General features: G+C 38.8%; 1 protein-coding gene across 2 annotated transcripts in view; it reads right to left on the reverse strand.

Annotated features, from left to right (window-relative positions):
• Positions 1-23,648, reverse strand: part of khdrbs2 (KH domain containing, RNA binding, signal transduction associated 2) — a 99,911-nt gene that overhangs the window by 53,044 nt on the left and 23,219 nt on the right. For both annotated transcript variants that reach the window (XM_036547336.1, XM_036547335.1), the window contains exon 2: positions 18,995-19,122. In XM_036547336.1, coding sequence (XP_036403229.1) covers positions 18,995-19,122 — 128 coding nt within the window. The remainder of the gene's footprint in view (positions 1-18,994; positions 19,123-23,648) is intronic.

Here is a 23,648-nt window from a genome sequence, read left to right on the forward strand (position 1 = left end):
TCATGACAAACACCACCTGGAATCTCTTTCTCCGATGCAGAGGTCACTTATTTGCATTACGGTTGAGCCAAGAAGCTGATTCTTTTCTCTTTTTTTCCGCTTTTCACACTGCAGGAGTGGACAGAGAGGAATATCCTACAGCTGGCTCAGAGCCCTTGAGCAGATGGCCACCCTGGCTACGGTAAAATAGCACTCACTGGGCGGCTGCAGAATAGAGGCCTGTTTTCATTAAGCTAATGAACGTCTGCAGCGACTTCGCGGTTCCATGGTGGGCAATTTGGGCTTTATTAGGGGGCATGGTTCAGTGTTAAATGAGGTTTGAAACCACCCCCCTGCAGCCCCTATACAGACGTGTATGTGGTTTGCTACCGATGGTGCAATTATATGTGAGGAACATGTTTATAATGGAAAAGTAATGGTACACTTGCATGGGAAATGTAATGATTTACTTTGACATTTCTAATGCTATCCAGCTGTATGAATGGACAATATGTAAACATGTAGGCTCTGTAAATTACTGCAGATAGGGGATCCTGCTAAGTAAAAGAGTAATAATATTTCTCCTTAAGTGTGTGTGTGCGTGTATCACACCATTTTATATATAAATAAAATGGTGTGACATGTTCACATATGATAGGCTCATGTCTCTTGTGTATTGCTCGTCAGCACGGAACAGAAGCAATCTACTCTGAATGAGAGTATTGACTTAAAATGTTTTTCGTTAGCAAATGAACATGTCCAACATTTACAAATGGACACAGTAATGTGCCAAATAAGGTGGGAGAGGTCATCTGTTAGTGTGAATTTTTATGTTTTTTTTTTTTTTTTTTAAAAGGTAATGCCACCCTTTCATTTGTGTGTATTAACAAAATAAACAAAGCCCTGGGTATTACAGATCATCACCAGAAATACATATAATAAAGTAAATTCTTGAATGAGTCCATAAATATGAACAGCTTCCTAAAAGCCTTACAGAAATGGTCCCATTATTTTCCTTGTGTCCATGGAATAGCATTTAATCTGTTCTTGTTTTTTCTTTTCTACAAAGCCCATGATCAATGATAATGGATTGCAAGCCGAAACTTAATATACTGTATATACGTATAGAGAAGACCTTATTTTCAATTCACTACAATTTTCCTCAAACCTTATTTTTCTGAGGAAAACATTTACTTTCTGTTTTATTGTTGTGGAGGCTTGTAGCCAAAAGGCATTTTACTGCACAGTTCATCCCTCCATAGATACCATTGGGAGGTGAAGTCTAATGGCTGGGGAGTTGTGTGGTAAACTATCTCCATGCTTAACTCTGCACTTATGTGGTAGACTGCTCCCATAAAAATGCTGATTCTCTGTTTTATGCCCTGTAGATTTCTTTCATACATGCTACAGTTGCCTTGTTTGCTAAATACATAATTACTTTCTTTACATATCTGTTGATACAGAATGTACAGTGTAAATACCCTCTGTTTTTTGTTGGTTTGTTTGGTTGATGTCGTTTGTTTCATTTTCTGGGTTCATGGGAAAATTATGACTCAACAGTATGTAACTTAAGATATGAACAGTAACTTAGGAGATAAAACCTTTTGTGTTACTGCATGACCCATAAACATTAATGGGCAGATTTATATTTTGGGGACATTTAGCACCCACAAACCTGTGTTGCACTGTGTTAGAAGTGCTTTGGCATATTTTCCAAACAGACCCACTGCCAACAGTGGGTATTAAAAGTGAAAAAAGTTGGGGCTGACGCTTTTTGTGAGTTAGCATTAATACAGATGTATTTCTGGGAGTTTCAGTTTGAGAATGACAAAACTGGGAGAAAGATATGCTGCTAAATACAACAGAAATGCCTAATGTAATTTATCAAAGCTGACAGCAAATATTTGTACAAGTTATCGCATTTGTATTTTAAGACCTGGGGGAAGCAGGTGTAAGCTTTAATTTACACACAGCAGCATAATCATGGCTGCAAGCGGATTGACACATTCACTTTCCCAACACTCTGGAAGCACAGGATAGGTGAAAAACATAGAACTTCTCCATGCAGTTGACTGTACCGTACCTGTTTCACTGACCTCCTATCACGGAGACAAGCTCACCCTGTAAACCAACCCAGGTTGGTTATGAATCCAGAGAGACCAACAAACAAACAACCAGGTTCCCAGGCTCTTTTTCATCTCCTGGAGGAGCCATTTATTTTGTGGAGATGAGAGATGAGGACTTTGGAAACGGCTTGCTGTGAAAACAGCATCTGCATGAACAATGCTGTGTGCTCATTGCAATCGTCCAATCAGAGTGATTTGATTCTAAACTTCTATTCTTGCTGCTTTCAGTGTGAACATTGTTACCATTTCCTATGGTCATGTCATTCAACCTGTTAAACAAATCATGTCTTTTTGTGTAATTTGTGCCTTCTCATGGCTCTCCTAGAAAATTCCCCCTGTGAGTCCAGTTAAAATTAAATTAAAATTACAGACTTAGGACTTGACTACATCACTGTACCTTACTGTGAGAAGCTGTCAAGATGAATGGCTTACTTTTTAGGGACCTGTATTTTTCCCTAGAAACAATACTTTGATTAAAATATTCTTGTTGAAAACTCCCCAGACCCCAGCAGAAGACCAGTTGACGAGGTGCCCTTGCTGACAGCATGATTATTTGAGGCTTTCCAGCCATTTCCGCAATCTTCCTGGTCAGAACACCATCAGAGGATGCCAGTCTAAAGAGTCAAAGTGACCTGACACCTGCTTGCATCCCTGAAAGAGGGATTCGCTTGGCTGAAAATCCCACAAAGCAGGGCCTGGAGGAAAAGTTGCTGAGCGGTAAGTTTCAAAGGATCTTTTTTGGTCTTCTCTGTAGTACTTTTGTAGAGGTGATATTTTTATTTATCCTTTATTTAACCAGGTGGTTCCACTGAGATTTAATATCTCTTTCAAAAGACAGACAGTATGAAGCATTCACATTAGATGAAAGTACAAAGTATGATATGAAGTACATGCTTCATTCATATATGGCACGCAAATCATAGACTTAAGTCAAGGGGAGAATATGCGTAGGCTGAAAAGTGTGTTGCTGTGCTCTTTTTTTGACAGCCCCATAGAGAGCAGTGTTTAACTCACAGCAGTCAACTGTGTACACCGAGCACTGACATGCATTAATAAGATGCAACACTGTTCATACATTAAATCTTTTTAAAAAATATTTTATGATTTAACTCTTGACTATCAATATCTTTTTCCTTAATTTTGTGTGAAAGTGAATAATTGCTAAGGAACATGTGATGTTTTTGTTCTATTTCAATAACAGACGGCTTTCTCATAAAATATTTATGCATAAAAATTTACCTACCAATGCCTCTGTCTACAAGAGGTACTTCAACCCTCTTCTAAAGGATACTCTACTTTGATAGGCGCTGTTTTGTAAATTATAGCACTTCTTGGTACACTACATAATGTACACTGTGGTAATCATGTGAAAGAGGGAAAATGTGTGTAGGTAATAATAATTCCACAAGTAATCAATGCACTAAATGTAGTCATTTATCAAATGTTCATCCAGACTAAAACATGCATGCATACACACACAACTACACAGACTTGCTTGCTTACAGATATCTACACACAAACACAAAAAATATGTACAAAGACACGTACACACACACACACACACACACACACACACACACACACACACACACACACACACACACACACACAAACACACACACACAAACTCACACCACATTTACTATATTCATACTTGTATCATCAGCTGTGCAGTCGTGATATGGCATCATGTGGCCACAAAACAAACATGACATTTGGTGAGATCTCCTATTCTGTGAAATGGTGCATTCAAAAAGCATCTGGACCAAAAATGTACTAAGTTATGTTGAGTTCCATATATACATGTTACAGTGAACAAAGTCAAAGCTGGAAGAAATTATTAAATCAAAATGTACACCTCCCCTGCAGTTGTACACAAATCATGACTCAACTTTTTTTCCCCCAGAAGTCTTACATTCGTCTGGGATTTCAAAACTCATTTGGTCCAGGTCATGCTCAGAAATACTGATTTCTTTCAGTGATGGACATTTATATTGTCATTTCGTTTTCTAAAAACAAATGATACACACAGGTTACTCTGAAATGTGATGATGAAATGATGCTAACAAAATGATTAATTATTAATTGTTTCAATAGTTTTAAAAAAGAAAATAGAGAACGACATAAAAAAAGAAACAGATATGTGACAGAATATGAGGTAAGTGTTAAAACACTGGAATTGAGAGTGATCTAGAGTCTAGAGTCTAGACCACACAATGATATAGTGTTTACTGTCTGAACTTCAAAGTATAGATTACTTTTAAGTGTAGAGTTTAGAGTTTACAGTACAGAGTGATTGAATTTGGTGTCTGATGCTGTTGTTGTCCGATGCTGTATAATTCAATGAGGTACTTGACTTAAATGGCTTAGTTTCAGCTCTGTGGAGGAGCTCCGGTATGTTTTAAATTGTGATCACTGTAAATGAGCCTAACTATGGGAGCTTTCTCTTTTAAAAAAAAAAAAAAAGCAACACAGCATAAAAAACCCTGCCCTAATGTCACCAATGGGAAGGTACGAGTATCACATCTGTCTCTTTAAATCTAGGAGCGTATCTCAGTTTGGTCCATGTCCCTGTGATTCTGTTTACTGGCGGATGACTGAGCAAATGTCTTTTCCACATGGCTCACTCTGACAGTGATCTGCTCCAGAACTGGATGGTCTCTGTAACTGGCTTTATCGATTTTTTTTTTTCACTGCTCTCACAACCATTCTGTGCACTTCACACCGAATGTGGTCCATTTAAGCCCAAATGGCTGCGGTTCTCTCAGAAATCCATTAGGAACCATTAACATGTGTTCATACTAAATTTGCTTTGAAAAATACCTAATTGCTTGTGTCACTCCGAGTCCCTAATGTCACCCAATGTCCTTAATGTCTCAAAAACCCTCCCTCCTTTTGCTCTCTGTCTCTCTGTCTTTCTCTGTCTCTCATACTCTTAGCTTAACACTCACAGTGGCTCATTGCACTTGGTCTGCACTGTGGTGTGCATACATATGATTAGAGTGGAGGCACTAGCTGTATGTACAAGGAACAGAATATGCTCTCATTTCAGATGACTGTAAGAGTTAAGAGTTAACTCAAGGTCATAGCTGCACTAATACATAAGACTTGACTGCCATCTTAATATTAGCTGTAAATGACAAGGAATGCTTTCATTTAGGGACGCAATCTGGAAGGCATCAAGAAAATGCTAAATACCTGCTAAATCTAGCAGTGAATGGCACTTCGTGGTCACATATACATTAGCATGTAAGTGTCAGTAAAAACTGCATTTCTGCTATACACCTCACTCTCTCAAGTTGTTGTGTTCACCTTTTGAAACAGAAACATATACTGGTGTGCATTGATTTGCTCTGTGCTACTGGAGAAGTCAAAATTGGCTGACATACTGTAATAAAGATAGATTTGTGCATTTTATTACTGTCTGGCCTTCTGTATTAAGTCAAAACCTGGCCTTTAAATGTACCCTCAGAGACATGAGAAACAGGGGCACAGAAACACAAAGTGATATAACCTCAACATTGACAACCAGGCACAGCTAAATCCTGAGAGAATAAGCTTGGAATTTCAATATCACAAAAGGTGAACAATCTCCAATATACAGTGCTGAAACCTCTCTTCACTGCCCAAAATGCCATCTCAGAACAGCCAGATCTCTTGCAAATGATTCTTTGTGCCACACTGTTCACCAGAGCAGTTTGTGCAGCGGTAATTTATTTAGGCTTTTATATGGTAAATTTGCCTTTTAACACCATTGCTCCATACTGAAACAATTTGAAATGCATTACCTTCCATTTGCATTCAAATGCAGTATTTTATTTGGGAATGTTTATTGCTCTCCTAACAGCTGAGCTACTCTGCCTTTCCTCCCAGTACCCCAATTCCAGTGTCATTAATGCAAATTATACTCTCAGCTATGTTTATTTCACAGAATGACATACATTTTACGTAACATGAGAGGACAAAAGCATGCAAATGAACAACGCACTTTATCTAAAAAAAGAAAAAAAACTTATTGTTAACACGGACCCACAAATGCACACATCTATGAATGTTTTCTTTTACAGCGCTGCAAGACAGAAAGCACTCTGCTGAGAGAGCAGCAAAAAGATTACCCATCATTCCCTGCACTGTTTTCAAAAGGGAGCATAAAGAATGGCACCTAGACATGTAGTTGTACCAGTGACCTCGCAAAAGACACAAACGAGGGATGTGTTAAGGGGGCACTTAAATTTTAATTGTGTTAAAAAGTGAAAAGTTAATACTTTGACTGCAAAGTATCTTCATTTAAAGTTCTCCCCACCCCTGTGACATCACATCCCTTTAGCATGTGAATGTTTATTAATGAACTTTTCATAGCACAATTAATTTGACAAAACTATTCTGCATTGACGTGGCCAGGTAGCAGTCTCTGTATGAATTAGTAAGGAAGTCATCCATAGTCTATCATTTTAATTAGCCTTTTTTTTACATCTGTGTCAATCTTTATCATGTACCTTGCCTAATTAGCTATTATTATTTACGGTTTCTGACAGTTTGAAGATCAAACATCAGTCAGTCAGGAGTATGAATTACTGTATTTCGCTACTCCTATTCTTGAAAGCAGGAGTTGTATAACTATTTTAAATGCATTCTGTATGGACTGAATTGTAATGAGCTTCTTCTTTTCCTTTTTTAATGTGCTCAAGGATAAAATTGAAGCAAAATCTGCTCACCTCTGCTGGCCTTGTGTTCCCTCAGGATCAAGGCCAAGCAGCCTTGTTCAGCTGCATTAGCTATCTAGATGGCACCACTTTCCAATCCAAAAACCGATTTACACCCACTCTCAGTCGCATCTGTGCCACAGCACTACGGCAATGCCCATGGCTGCATCCTACTCCTGCCCCAGGCACCAGTGCTGCCCCTCTGGCCTTGACCAGTGTGCTGATCTGGGAGCAGCTGAGGCCCACACACGCGGCAGTGGTAGGCCCTGCCAGTCCAGCTGGCTGTACCACTGGGGTGGGGAGGGGTGGCGGGCAGGTCTCAGCTTATAGCAGGATTATCACCGGTGGTGAAAACTGGGACCTAACAGCCGTTCAGAGATGACTTGGCTGAAATGTGTCAGTGGACTGCAGCATTAGCTCTGCTTTGCTTTAACAGAGGTGATGAAGTGTGCCGCTAAGTAGAGGCCGGGGGGCCGAGCGGCCGAGGACAGCAGGCTGATGAGACTGGGAGAAGAAATGTACCATAAACTGAAACAAACACATTTTTAGCCTTGGCCACGATGAAAGGGTGGAACATGGAGGGCTGGGGTCTACATTCCACATTGCCTGGTGCAAACATCTGGCTGACCCCACTGTGGCAAGGGAGCAAACTAAATCACTGCTCTAAAAATGTTCTAGGGGTTTTTGGACTATAATTTTAGGTAATATTCATGGGAAATGTGATAGCAGCTGCCTGGCCTGTCTGACCTTAGAACCCCTACCTCTCCTTTTAATGAACATCCATCTAAATTGAATTTTCAGAAAAACAAGGGAGAATGACGCCTTGAGACAGGTATCAGTCTGCAAAAACCGGGCAGAAATCCTGGTCGCTGGAGCTACAAAGAATACTGTGGGGAAAAAAAGTGTATTCGCACTGCAGCATAATGAATAATTAATTGTGGGCACTAAGTGAATGTACTGGTGTGGCAAAACATTTGACTATATGGCTGCAGTCTGAAGTTGTGGCAGTAGCTGCCTAGAGCTAAGGACTCTCCACAACACAAAAGTGCTTGATCTAATCATGAAAAAATAGAACTCATAACTGGAATTTCACAGAGTGCCTGCCATGCCATATTAGAAAAGTACAATGAAAAAGTAAATCACTGAACCGGACACAGGCTAAGCTTTGACTGACCTGTGATTCCTCATTCAAATGCACCTCTGTGCGGTCAAATATTCTCAGCCTCTCTGCCATGAGAGATTGGCAGGCTATTTTCCCGTTATTTGAAAAATGGAGATATAGGCAAGATTACGAATACATTCAATGATCAGATAAATGTGCAGTTAACATGAAGCCATTGACAGTTTGGACTGAGGTATCCATGTGTGAACCAACTGTACAATGACCGACACCCCGCACACGCACACATGCGATGTATTCCAATCTTTAAAAAAAGCTAAAAAGCAACAGAAAGCCTTATCCATCTTTTGTTATAAAAATAAAGCTTGAGGCTTGTATAGGAAACTGCAGTATGTGACAGATGCACTTGCCTTTGATAGTATCCCCCTGAAATAATGATGCAATGCAGAACTACATGAGTCCCCAGGAAAAGCCCTCGATAAATCTGCTGAATTAATGAACACACATTGAGCCCTGGCACAAGAGGCAGGCAGCACAGATGTTGAGTAAACAAACAGGGCATTAAGACCTCCTGTGAAGAAGAGAATATGACAGGTTATGAGGACCATAATCTGTACAAATAAAGAAAAACAAAAACACTGCAAATGTTGCGCCCAGAACTGTGTGGGCACTACTGAGCTCAAAACCCTGAATTCCCAGCTTTGTGTGCTTTCAGATGTTCTAAACTAATAATAACTGACTGGAAAGATCAGATTTTTTTTTCCTTCTGTTGGCAAGCTGATGAATCTATCCTACATGATATTGAAAGAGGACGTTCTACATACAACTCTGAGTTTAAAAATGATTTGTGGTGGAGATGGATTAAAAGTTCTGGCCAAAAGCAGAAGCAGATGGTCAGTTGAGATATTTTGTGTACAACTCCAGGAACTGGAGGGAAGAGTAAGCCTGCAAGTCTGCTGCAGTTCTGTTCTTAACATTAATTCAGGTCAGCTTCAAAACTACACAAGCAAAGTTTTATCATATCTAAATTCATGCACTAAACACTTTTGTTACAAAAAATAAAAAAAAAGAAATTGGCTCAGAACGAGGGCAGAGGGCAGCGTACGCCTCACTGTTTCTAAATGCTACGCTCAGATAGCGTCTCACAAACATTTTTTTCACCTGTTTTATGTGAGGTTGTGTTCTGAAGCTTATCTATGTAAAACACATTTCCACGAGGTTGGTCCACTTTTGGGACAATGCATTTCTTTGGCAAGACAACAATAGGATTATTCTGCGAGCAACGCTTACCTCAACCTCCACAGAAAGGTCATAACAACCGGAGACCGATAAGCTAGAGTCTGCGCGGACCCAAAAGACCAAATGTCACCGTATACGTGACGAGTTAAACAGAGGGGGAAAACATTCGCTGCAAATAGATTAATAATGCTCCAAAAGAAAACACATTTACAGCAGACCGTCAAGATCAAAACACAGGTGGGCTGTTAGTGGGGGTCTGATGCCATTTTGTGATAGCATGTAATATTTCTAATTTTAATCACCAGTATTTACTCCTTCTGGGCCACACAACATATACATTACCCCTTCCTTTTCATGTCAAGTCATGGGAAGCTTAGCTGCCTGAACATGTTTTATAATGCAAGGAAATTAATTAAAACTCAGCTCTGCTCTGAATGCAGAGTGAGGAAAACAAACAAAAAAGACTGACAGTACAACAGGGCATTGTTGTGATTTTTTCTTACCTATAACTACATATTGGCCTGTAGCTATAGTGAGGATTATTTGGTTATGAAGAGTCTTTTGCAGCATTGTCAGCCCCATGGAGTCAATAAAAATGTCAAGGTCACATTGTGCCAGAGATGTGCTTCTTTTAAAGAGCAGCATGTTGCAGCATGATAGCCCACAATTCACATCCTAACACTCTAGCTACACAATGCAAATGAAGAAATCTTAATGCAAGATACAACCAAACTTTCCACCAGGTTAGAAATATATAATATATAGATATACCTGACTATTGCTAAATTTTAAATCCAACATGGTTGGAGTATAAATGTTTATCATTTTCCTCTCAGAAATGAGTTGCCATTAATGAAAATATATTTATGGTCCTAACTAATGGTCTACAAAATGTTTAAAAGGTAATACTGTCTCCGGTCCTGTCACTTCATATGTTAAATCACTTGCAAAAAGTTAACATTTATTCCAGATTCTGTTACTGCATTAAATGTAACATAGACTATGGGGTGTTTGTGTGTCAGAGGAAAAAAAAATCAGAAAATTCTCCCAGGGAGAGCTCTGTAGACTGCCTGCAGAAATATTTCATTTCCTGAGGTCTCTTTAATAAATTCTGTCCCTCTCAGAAACAGCTCCTGTGAAAAAAACCTTAGCCTCTAATGGTAACACATCACTGCACCCCTTTTATTGTGTAAACTATGCATTCCTATGTTAACTGCTAGGTTGTGAGGTAAGGTTGTGAGGTTGGACAAAACACACTATATCAATTTGTTGAATTTTTCCACTGTTGAGTGCATAAATGCCCATTTTCTCAGCAGGAGATGGCTGTAAAATTGGACAATAGCAACTAGAAGGCAAGAATTAGAAGACAAAGATAAATACCAATAAAAATGGCCCTTAAATAGAATGATGCCAGCTTTACAGTTGCAATGCTTCATGTCAAAACACAAATATATCAGCCCCACATACACAGACACACAAAAGAAGTGAACCTCCTATATGCTCATAACTCATTCTGGCACTTGTAGAATGGCTAGGAAACATCTCTTCGCAATGTACAATATGTTTTTGATCCATCAAGGTTCTCTTCAACTCTAAATCCCTCCTTTCTTGGTTATTGATCTTTTTCTATCTCAATATTTTCTTGAGAGATTTCCCCCTGGCATGAACTAATAAAGTATTAACAAAAGATGGCAAAACCCTCGGATGAAAGGATTAGGATGCTAGAGTGCGGAGTCTGTCTTTACCTGAATGCTGATGATGCAGGTTTTCCACAGTAATTGCAGTTAGACACCTGTTTGTTGATTGAATGCTCGGTCCCTTTGGAATGCCCTGACAAACATAATGGCTCACTTCTCCTTATTACACTGGGTTTGAAAGTCTTTCAGATCATCAGACTGCTCTTGAGGTGTACCACAGGGACCCTTTTCAACAGCCCAATTACCCTCTGAAACAAATACACTAATGAATGCATTTCTGTGATTATGTAATCAAGCTGCATGCAGTTTTGATGTTGTGTGGATGGCAGAAACCAATGACTTCAATTTTATGGTTACATCACAAGGCTGTTCCACCCATTTAACTCTTTATAGTGTGATAGTGGTTTTTCAGTGTTATACTTCTTGTGTCCTCTCACAATTTGTTAAATCCTGCATATTCATTGAGTGTTCTCCTTTACCATGCAATTCAGTAAGACCTCCAGGGTAATCAGCTGAACTAATCAGAGTAGGTATTCTTTCCCCGCCTCTGTGTTCCAGAAAAAATCCTGTTCAGCACTGTGCTGAGTGACAGCAATTTAGTCTATGCTTTTGTCTGTGACAAGGAGACTGCAGTTAGATGAAAAGTGTCAAAAACCCTCTTCAAGCTCATGAGGCAAAGGTTGTGCTACAAATGACAATATTCAACATTCTATGCCTTAACATGTTTGTTGCAAATATTGTCAAAATATTAAAGTAACCTTGAAGTAAACCTGCTCTGCAATTGGATATTGCTTCCCTGTATCAAAACCTCCAGTTTCAAGGACCCCAATACAAACGGAAAACAATGACCTCTCATCCTTTGATTTTCCTTCACACACACCACCATGATTATATTTTTGGAAGTGCATCCCCCAAAAGCTGTATTTTACAGAAAAACACTCTGAAACTCAGCTTTCTTTACAGAGATTATATGACTATCCACAGAGACTGTGGAATAGGGGTATTTGGAGAATTTGGCAACTTGAGTCATCACAGTAGATGAGCATTTAGGATTGAAGTGGCCATAATCTCACAACCAAGTTAGCATCACTTCTGACATCTTATATGACCCAGAAAATTCCATAGAGAGGGTTCCTATACGTACAACATATAAAATAAAAATGTACATGTATGCATACATTTACAGCTTCTACATTTCTGGTGCAGGTAGTCCATTCAATATTACAGGGTAGGAATATATTTGGGAAAAAGTAGGGTGACATACACACATGTTTCTTATGCCTATCCATCTCTGCGATGGTGAAACACCCCAACAAAGAAGGCATGTTTTTAAACCTATGTCTTTAGAATGACTTGTTCAGGTTTCAACTGCCATAAAAGCCATAAAGCCAATGAGTACCGCTGGGTTTCAGTACTTACTGTACTTTCAGTGCTTTTTTTCTTATGAATTTCTCATCTCCTTCACTTGATACATTAAAATGTACTGTATCAAAACTAAAATCCAAACCTTAACCAATGCAAGTCCCCATGTACTGGTGACCAGTGTAATTTAAGTCACCCAGAAAGCTCTCCCTGGAATTTGTGATTTTTTTCTAGAACACAGTAGAGTTCTAGAACTTCCCTGATGATCGACTGCTGACAACAAACGCCCTCTTAAAAAAAAAAAAAAAAAAAAACGCAAAATGTAATAAGGATGTTTCCATGGAAACGGTGTCTTTGATCAGACTGTAACATTGGCACTACAATTCATTCTCAGCCTGCCTTCAGTTTGCAGACAAGCTTCCGCTGACTTATATCTGCCCTGTGAAAGCGTCTGGAACTTATGTCAGCAGGGGACAATATTTTGCTGCGGCAGTCTGCAGATGATCACAAACCCGTCTGTGCCATACCAGACTGGCAACAAGAGGCAAGGCCAGGAGAGAATTTGTAGTCTCTCCTTTCACAGATGGGTGGCAAAAATAACAAGATGCCTGCTCCAAACCTTTTGTGCACTGTCAAAAGGAATGGTAAAACCAGAAAAAGTGATAAGCACTTTTTTAAAACTAAACGAAATCCACAGCAGCCTTAGATACACTGCCATGTGTATTAGGCTATTCTGTGCCGTTTCACATGCTCAATCAAAATGCTCCTTTGGTCCTTTTTTCAGATGTGTTGAAGGTTAATTTTCTGACTGACTCTGAAGGAAAGCATGCTGTGACAAGGTCAACGGACAAGACAGCCTCAGATTTTCACTTTCTGTTTAACCATCAGTTATTATGACTGGGATGCATTCAAACTGAGAGCTGAGGCTAAAATGTCAGCTTTGGGTATCATTTCCATTTAATTTTAATTAAATTATACAAAAAATCACTAAATCTATCAAATCTGAAGAGAAGTCTTTGGACTATAACACCAAAGAAGCCGCACCAGTTTGAACAAGTGTAATCCCACAGGTGTTTCTAGCATCCCACCCACACACCTAACTCTCCAGTCTGCATTTTCTAGCTCTATGACATCTATGGATTACAACTTTACATCAACAGCTTTACTCCCATAGCCAGGTGCTATCCCTTTCTGTAGTCTTCAAGCCAAAGTTAACTGTGCATCACCTTCCTCTCGTGTATCACTGTTTCTTAACTGCCTGTATAATGTTTACAAAAGTGGCTCCGTTGTTTGAGGCACAGTTTATCCGAAATGCCTTGCTGTGCTTCATAGTTACACATTACGTGTCAGATAACAGCTATGGATTTTTTTATCGTGGAAAAGCAGATTTGTAATTTTGCTGACAATTTTTCTCTGTCCCCATATCAGGGAACAGATATTTTGAGAGAGAGAAAAAACATATTTGCTGCTACAAAGCAGAAAGTAGGAGGAGAGTCTATAAATGAAGTTATCACGCTTCAATATGGGTCACATGAATATTGCACCTGATTGTGTTTATTAATGATGCCAAGGGAGGACGAAATTACATTAATTATAAACCCTTGCCACATGGGCAGGCCCTCTTTAAAAGCAAAACAGTCACTTACTCCACTGTGCTCTCCTCTCTTTACTGAAATTTGCAGTTCTAGGTTTTAGTACGACTCAGATTTAATTGGCTTGTCAGACACTGAAGAGATTTTTTTGAAATGCTATCATTTTTAATAAGCTACTGAAAGCAACGATGGAAGTCTTTGAGCAGTTTTACACTGACACTGTGTCAATCTCCAAATAAAAGCCCCCACCCCCCAACCCCCAAATTTAGCAGAAACTATTCTGCAAAAATTAAAACTGCTTCCTGGCAGCTGTGAGTAGGTATTACGTTATGCTGACTATGACAAGCCGTCCCAGTTTTTATTTTACTAAACAAATCCATGGCGAGGGCACTGACCGCCAATACACCCAAGGCAGATAGACATGGAGCCACAAATACTCCTTTGCACAAACAAACAAATTAGAATCAGCCCATTTTAATGAGGACATCAAAGGAGCAATGCAGATCCATACTAAGACTGAGACACTGCTGAGATGGTCCTCCTCTGAGATTTGTTCACTGCGTTTCGTCAGAGAGTTTGAGACTTGTCTGATATAGAAAACAGTCTCTCCAAGAGATTTAATTACTTTCGTTCTGATAATTCTGAGGAAAACACAGACGACATGCAATCCCTGCTGGAAAGTGGAATTATTGGTTTCTTCCACATGCATGTAATTGCTACTCTTCTAAGGAGCAAAACACATCAAGTATTTCATCTTCTATGGCAGATGTATGACAGTTAGATTTTTCTGTTTTAAATGTTGGGCTTATAAACTGACATAAATGACCATTATCTGACATGAGCATGCTTTGGCCAGTAGCATTGTTTTCATTAGTTGGACACTTATTGAACAATGAGTCGTGATGCAGCCTAAGCATAACAGAATGTATGTCTCAAGAGGATGTATGAGGTAATTTATACAGCATGACACTGTTTTCTTCTAAGTATACTTTATTCTGTAAATCATTTCATTGAAGCATGTGTTCAATATACTACTGAATAAACTAAATTTAAAAATCTCAATTACATGCAGATACATTGAATACATTATGGATAAATAATCCATAATATTTTGCAATGGATCAGGTTTATTCAGCAGAGAACATTTTTATAAATGGAAATCAAAATACGAAGTACAGGAGACGATCCTCTTCACAGACTGTCAACTTGCAAGCCGATAAAATGCAAACATCACTGCGAAGCAGCTGATCAAACACAAACGCCACCGTGCTGGCAGGCCAATCAAACGCCACCGTGCTGGCAGGCCAATCAAACGCAAGCATCACTGCGAGGCTGCGTGCGCAAAGCGCGGCTGCTGCTTCCTGTTTGGAGTGCGGGGTGCCCACTCTGTCACAGCTCTGTCTTCATGTCCGCTGCCTCCCCTCTGCCCCTTTTACACCTGCCGCTGTCTCTCGATTCCAATTATCTCGGCGAGACAGCGGGATCTCACCCTCACCCCTACCCCCCACGTAAGGCCGCTCTCCAATAGAATTCTAAGGTTACCATCGGGGGTCATTTTGTCAGGCTGTGCTTACTCTGGTGTTAGGTACTGGATGTTATTTTTCAGAAAAAAACATGTCATGCGAAATATAATAACACTTATTATTATTATTATTATTAGTAGTAGTAGTAGTAGTAGTAGCAGTAGTAGTAGTAGCAGTAGTGGTAGTGGTAATAGTAGTAAAACTAGTAGTATTAGTAATATAAGAATAAGAAGAAGACAAATTATGTGCAATCAGGTAAATATTTCATTGGCGACATTGCCTTTCAATTGCGTCACATTTATGTTAAATTTCAAGCTGTTTAAGTATTTTTTTCCCTGACTGTTAGTCTAGCAAGATATTCATAACATTGACTCCTAAAGAGTATCTCCCCTTACTACTGAGGTCAGCCCTCAATTGTTACGGTCCTTTGGTTTCATGTCAAAAAAATTGTATCACATACAAATGAGCCAGGTGCTGAATTCAAAAGCCCCACATAAGCGCTACATGCCAAGGTACAGAACAACATGTTCACCTGCTGTTGCTTGCAGAATACAAGTGGTTGGTGTAGCAGTAAGTAAAACGCCTGTCTGAATCCCCAAGATTTGCTCCTGGGCAAAAGACTACCGGAGAGCTGCAGCAAACATCTGAAACTATAAATGGGCTACACTTAAAATATGAAGACAGGAAATCCCTGTGGACATTGCTGACAGCTAAAGATATATATATATATACATATATATATATATATATAATCTCATGCATAGCTCTCAATGTACTGAGCATTTCACTCCTCCTAACACTGGCTAAACTACATTAATGAGAACTCTCAATGAAATAATCAAGTGCCACCATTAGACTTGATGATTACTGCAGTAATATTGCTTAATTTCCACACTACACAATCTAGTGTGTGTAATAGATGCACACAGATGCTGAAAAGTTAAGTGTAGTGGTAATGGCTAAAATTTTGAGACTCCCGGGGACTGAATGGTACATGTACAGTACGCCTTTATCCATAAAACAACAACGACAAACAAACAAACAAAGGGCTTAGTTCTGCTATGCTGCTCACTCCTCATTCAGCTTTATAAATGTATCAGCAATAACAAACAGGATGAGCTCCTTTAGCTGGTTTTGAGCTGTATTAAATTTAAGAAAAAACACTATTCAAGCTGTCACTGCTACCATCTTTGCAGAATGCCAGAAGAATCCATTTATGCATTAGTATGAAGGATTTGTTAATGGTCAATTAAAGGATTATTACGTGGAATTAGTTCTGCTTTAAATTATAATTTGTTTAATGCATGAGTACGAGTTGTGAATGGCTGTAAAAAGAAACACACACTCTCTCTCTCTCTCTCTCTCACACACACACACACACACACACATATATATATATAGTGGATTCATCACTAAATCCAATAAATGGAAGCTGAACAGTATGTCACACAGCCATTTTCTGCAGGACTGCCTGGTATCATGCTAGTGTAGCTTTAACCATAAAGCAAAAGGCTGAGAGCCACAATGATGATCAATTAAAATTTACATAAAACTGAGACAGAAAATCACATTGAGGGAGTAGCTGGTGAAAGAGCTGGTCAGAATCAAATTTATCTTCCTATATATTGCTGTTCTTATGGCAGTAAGAAAAAGTTTTCTACAGCACATATTATAAGTGTTATACAACACATATTACAGAGAAAATTCTAAGATACAATGACCTTCCTTGACACTCTGGCACCTTTGGGTTATGAAAGGGCTATGCATGTTCTGTATGTCCTATTATTGGGATGGCATGGGTGCCATCAACCAAGTTGATGGGCTTGCAGGGCATACCTTATACCCAACAGTCAGGCTCTTTTAAAGGTTTCCAAATAATATTTAATCTTTAATGACAATATACTCTATACCTGTCATGTTGTTTCATAATTGCAAATAGATACAGGTGGGTTTTTATTTGCAAACTGTAGAAGATGAATTACTAGCAAGGAAGCTAAATTTATTTCATTTAATTATTTGATTTTACTACAAGGGCAATTTAGTTTGTGCCCATTTCTTGTTTCCATTCCAAGTTCTGTTCTCTGCTTCAAAGCAAAGACTGCATTTATTTTTATATTTCATTCATATCTATTTTCCTATTTTCATCTTGCGACTCACATAAATATGGGAGACCTAACAAAATAATTGAGCTACCTACCACTTAGTAGTTCATTGGACTTGAATACTATGTGTTTGTATGATAGTTACTCCAAAGACTGTGCCCTCATTTCAGATGCTCTGGTGATTCCTGTCCCTCAGCAGAGTTACAGAAGAAAGTAGGGCAGAATCTGAAAGTTTGTTTAAATGCAACTGCTGTGCATATCTACATGCCAGGCTCTCATGACTGGCACTCACATATACACTGCAAATTAAATGGCTTATGAAACAAAATCTCATTTTACGATGGTTTTGTAAACAAAAATGGTCCAGTGGAACTCCTCATCAAAAGTCTGCCGTGACTAAAAAGAGCCTGTGAAGCCAAAACCAAGGTGAAAATCTTAGATAAATTCAGTTAGTCCTTACTCTGCATTTCATTTTAGCAGGTATATACAGGTTAATTATAGGTGTCTATGCTTACCTTCTTCAACCTTATCATCCCAAACCTGGTGTAAAGTCTGACATAGGGTAAGGTTGGCCCTGTACAGCTGGTCATTTAAGGCACTATGTGTGCATAGGTTTGTTCTAGGTAATGCTTCTCCTATGAATCATTGTTAAGCACAATGCACATGCTATAACATAAAGGTAATGCTGCCTTTCTGACCTTATGCACTAAGTAAGCGAACAACCGTTACTGTTGTATGCTTACATATTAACATTGACATTCAACTTCATACTCTATCACTGATGGGTTACTTGCTGCTCTGCACCCATGACCTTGTTCCTGCTGTTCTTGCAACACATATTTTATTTATATATTTATTTATTTGGTATGTGGAATGACTTACAATGCCATCATCGCAAGAGAAATAAATGCTATCACAGCATATGGGCGGCAGTATAACTGGCATTGTTCTTTGTGCCAGTTATATTATCAGTTCCACTGAAAGTCAAAAGACAAGAGCTTTTCCTCTGCATGTTAGGCCATTGGGTTGTAATGCATGGTAAATACTGGGACTCCAGGTGTGGTCTGTGAATACAATCATGCTCTTTAATATTTACAAAGTTTACCCACTTCTCCATATGGGAATCTCTGCATCAGTGTGTAGTAAAGGATGATAACGGAACACAAATAGCGATAGTGTTGGCTGCTGAAATAATTTTCTGCCTCTTTAACTGCGGGTGCAAATAATTTAATAGACAGTGTTCCTTTGCTGTTGTTTTGGAAATCTGATATCGTAAACCAATTGGCAGAAGGAGATACTGGAGGGTTGGAACACAAAACACTACAGGAATAAAATGCTAATTTATCAAAGTGTACTGAACACAGGGAAATTGTTTGGATTCAATGAATAATCATAAGGCTTTGCACACTATTTAATAATAACACACTGGTGATTATTTTTCATGAACATGTTAGTATGCAAATGATTATTACAAAGTAAATGTGCAGACAGACCAATCTGACCTTAGCTGAAGTGCCACTGGAGAAATAAAATGCTGCGCGTTCTGTTTACCTTGGGGTATTGTTGCACTGGAATGAGGACTCTTTCGGATAACTTAATATTTTTGTTGCTGATGACGTCCAGATATTTCTTCACCTCTCCATCCTTCCTCAGTTCATCCCCTTCATACTTGTCAATTTCTGCAAGAAAACAAACAATAGGGATTTATTCATCTCACGTATTTCATCACATTTCTAGAGAGTCATGTTTGGTCAAAAGGTGACATACAAGAAGGCAAAGTGCAACAACTGTTTCACTAAAAACTCTCCTTTCACTGGGGCTGACTTTGAACTGACTTTAAACTCTTATTTGCTAGCCAATCAACAAAACACTTTTATCAAAAGTGACATCATTTATCTTGCTCGCTCTGTTATATAAAGGAATATGATGACTTCTGTAATAACCTCAACCAGAGACCAATGACTACATCTCCTGTCTTGACCATATGAAATCAAGAAGGTAACATTTGCCTTACTCAAGAGTTGCAAATTCACTGTACTGTGACATGTACCACTGTGCGTGTGGCATGGCCACCTCATACCAGAGACCATGCCTTGTGTCCATATTTTTTGTTCAGATCAGATCAAGGTCATATGAAGTCCATTTATTGTTAAGGTGATGGTTACAGTTAGATTGAAGTCAGAGATCTTGATATAGTTACCTGTAGCCCTACTGTTTAGTTGTGCATGCAACAGCCTGTTGCTTAAGGCTGTCCCCCAAAGTCCTGACAAATCTAAACCTGCCAAACCTAGACTGAAAAGGAATTTCATACCCATATTTTGCAGTTATATTATGAAATTGACCTTATTTAATCGCCTAATCTGTTTTCACCTACAACATATATCATGTACTGACTACCAATTAAACATATGCTGATAGTATGCATCCAGATGAGGTTGTGCATTGATCTGCACTATTATTACATGAATCAATGTCAAAAAATCCCAGTTCCGTTCGCCAAAGTACACTTTAATGAAAAAAGTGCCATGTCACCATAGACATTTTAACATACTTTAAAAAGGAGCACTGTCTAAATGATATTGCTTAACAACTAATAAGAGGTACAGGTACTGTACAAGCACATCTTGTTATCCTTTACTTGTCATGAACACCTCTCGTTCAGTTTAGAATTTCTGTTATACTGTAATTGTGCTGTGCTGTTCTTGTTGGGTTAGTTGGATGCTTTCTATGCCTGTGTATGGTTGTGCATGGAGGACTGGCCCTTTTTGCTTTGCAGGTATCGTGTATGCATCGTGTATGATTTCCCTCAGGTGCTGGTTATTTTGAGGCTATGCGTAAAACGTGATTGCCCAGGTGGATGTAGCAACCCTCAATGCATTTTAGGGAATTATTCTGAACTGTCTATCCATCTTTTGGTTGAATATATATTTTTAATTAAAATTTTCTACATTAAAACAATTGTTGAAACAATACATGTTTACCAAAAAAGAAATGTCATGGAGCAAATATGGAGCAAATCAATAGTCTTCTAAAACTCAAATCATTTATATGACATTTTGACTAACCTGGGTGAGCTGTACAATGGATCATTTCAGTTAAATTAAGAGGAAAAATTCCATCACTGTATGAGGTTTTGTGTCTGGACGAAGCCAAGCTCCTCAAATGTGTGAGTCAGAGAGTGCTGTCTCAAAACCCTCTATTTCACATATGTATTTCACAACACTGATATTTTGCTTGAAAAATTTTATAGCACATGTGAGAATTGAGTCAAAATCATACAGCCACAAAACATTAAGGAGCCTAGGAATAAAGCTGTCGCCTAGCATCCTATGGGAGCGCCACTGTCATCGGAAAATTAATGCTCGGAAGAATGAAGAATTATTAACCTGCTCCGCTCTCGTAGAACAATACAGAACAGAAGTGAGTGGGGAGAAGAGGTACGTGGAGCTCTGCTTGTAGGAAGCAACCTGTAATCTTTCACTTCTAATGAACCCGTCTCAACAGCCCTATTTGGAACAAATCACACTGTTCTCCACCATGTACACAACAGAGACTTGAATAAAATGTATCCTGCCGTGTCGCGATTTGACGGCTGCCGGAGACAGCAGTGTGCTGTGCTGTGTGTGTTTTAATCACAGGAAGGTTTTGCGTGTCCTTTCGAAAGAGCCCAGATTTCCAGCTGAAACTGGTCACGGCAATTCTCTGAATTCCATCTACCAAAAGCTCCGGCTCTCTGGGGCCCTGAATGCCATAATTATCTCTGTTTCACAAATACGAGCCATTTTGTTTGCAAAGGTTATCTCTGTGATGATTATCATGATAACAGTCATTATCTAAATAAGCTATGTAAAAAAATGTGTGTGTGTGCACACATTGAGAAGCCATTTTCTGGTGTTTCTGTGTGCATTAGAGTATTGAAACTCTTTGGATTCATGCAACTGATATCTGCAGCTGAACTATTGGGGGGAAGAACATAGGTGTTATATTCGATTTTGAATAACATTCAGACTATTCCTACTTACCTCTTTCATTTTTTCTTTATGTGACCCCATTTCATTACAATACAATATTTTTACACTAAATGATGCAGGCAGTATAAATCTTTAATCATACATCTCTCTCTCTCTTTATGTGTTTAGCAATATTTGGGCCATAAAAATATTTATCAGTAAGAAATACATGAAGACATTTATGTAGATATGTAAGTGTTCAAAAGAGAATATGGCTTTGTGCATGTGAATTTGTGATCACATTTGTTTTAACTGGAGAATCCTGGTGTCCCCACTGCAGGGTTGGGAGTTGCAGTCCCATTCAGTGAGTCTGGCTCCATACAGCACATTTGGTTTAATTAATGCTAGCCCACTGGGTTGCTGTCTGTCCTGTTCTGTGTGCATCCTACAAAGGTCAGACAGTAAGCAGGTGCTCATGGGATCACAAGGATTTGGTCAGGATGCAGATGAGTGAAATAATTATAACAGGTACATCATACATGCTCTAGTCAATCCTCACACATAGACAGATTCAGAGAGGATCAAAGCTATTTCATTGTAAAAATCCTACCCTAATACTACCTTATATTGGTAAGTACCCCTGATTTGAGTCATTTTGCTACTATTTGTGTTACCGTTTTAAAGCAGCATCATTTTAGATAATATGATTTAATGTGGATGCATATGAAAATAATAATTTACATCTGTAGCACATAATATAATTGTTCTATTATTCCAACTGAGTAACAGAAAAAAACTCCTTCAAAGAATCTCATTTACTTTGCTCTAACATTAGACTAGGTGTTCAATTTGTATATACAAAGCTTTAAAAATCCCTGCACTGACAAATAAGATTACAGTGCATATTTCAAATAAGCTTTTGCAAAATCAGATGAGGTTACTGTTTGATGCAATTGACTTGGTTGCACTTGGCAGTGTTGATATAAAACTGCTAGACAGTGAATATTCAAAATATAAAAACTGAATTAAGCAGTTCCAAGGTAGAAAGGGAGCCTAGACTCAACTGTTCATCACAAACACTACAGCGGATCTACAGCAGAGCTGAATGATATGATATTTAAATCTCATTAAAATGTACAAATTCATTCATTTCTAATCTTTAGGTGGGACAATTAGCAAAGATAGTCCTTCTCTCAATATAACTCCATGTTCATACTATGCTTGAAGGAAGTCAAAGGACTCGTCTGACTGAATGGAGTGGGTACAATGCAACCTCAATGGTAGTCAAGCTAAGCTGTATCAGTCCTCAACGCTGGCACAAGATCTGTCTTTGTGCTCCCTTCAGTGAAATAAACAGAGGGAATTTCAAGTGCATGTTAGAAAGCAATGTCCTTGTGCCATTCTGTCATATCTTTCCAGCTGGAGATCTCTGAAAGGAAAGCTCCAAGAATCTTATCTTTTGTACTTCCTTTCCTTTCAAATCTGAAATGGATCTCCCATATCATATGATTGGGAGTGTCTGAATTCATCGTAGTGATCAATGAAACCACTCTTTAATCGGTTTTGCAGTGTGTAGGGGGTGCTATCTTCCTGGAATATGGGAACATCTTTAGGAAACATCTTAAGGGTGCACATGGCCATCTAAAATGACTTTGTATTCTTTGGCTAAAATTAGACCATACAGGGTAGTAATTGGACCCAATAATTTCAACAAGATGGCTGCAAATACCAGATCCACCACCATGATTACCAGGCAGAAACAGACATGTGGGTTGCAGGCTTCCTTTGGCTTTCCCAAAACCATAAACCTGTCCAGATGCAGGAAAAAGAGTGAGTCATCAGACCACATTACTTTCTTCCACTGCTCAGAAGTCCAGGTATTATACTCATTACACCAGGTAATGTGTTGTTGCCCCTTTGTCATTTGGAAATCGCTTCTAACCAAGGCAGTGATTTTCATATGTCTTACAACATACTGTTCTTGTTGAGACTGGGTCACGAAGAAGTAGATTCAGTTCTGTGTTAATTTTAGAACTGTTATGTTTTGGTTTTTAGCTAGTATCCTGTGTCTGTGTATCCCCGTCAGTGAGCTTCGGCTACTTATAAATATGAAATTCATAACTATGGTAAAACTGCAACTTGGACAGGATAAATCTAGGCTATTGTCTTTACCTTAACACTATTATGCTGGATTGCATAATGACTACATCTATATGTACATATACATGTGAATTCAGCTTTGTGTGATCTTGAAT

Source organism: Megalops cyprinoides, chromosome 15 (assembly GCF_013368585.1).
Source record: "Megalops cyprinoides isolate fMegCyp1 chromosome 15, fMegCyp1.pri, whole genome shotgun sequence".
In the NCBI taxonomy this organism is placed as follows: domain Eukaryota; kingdom Metazoa; phylum Chordata; class Actinopteri; order Elopiformes; family Megalopidae; genus Megalops; species Megalops cyprinoides.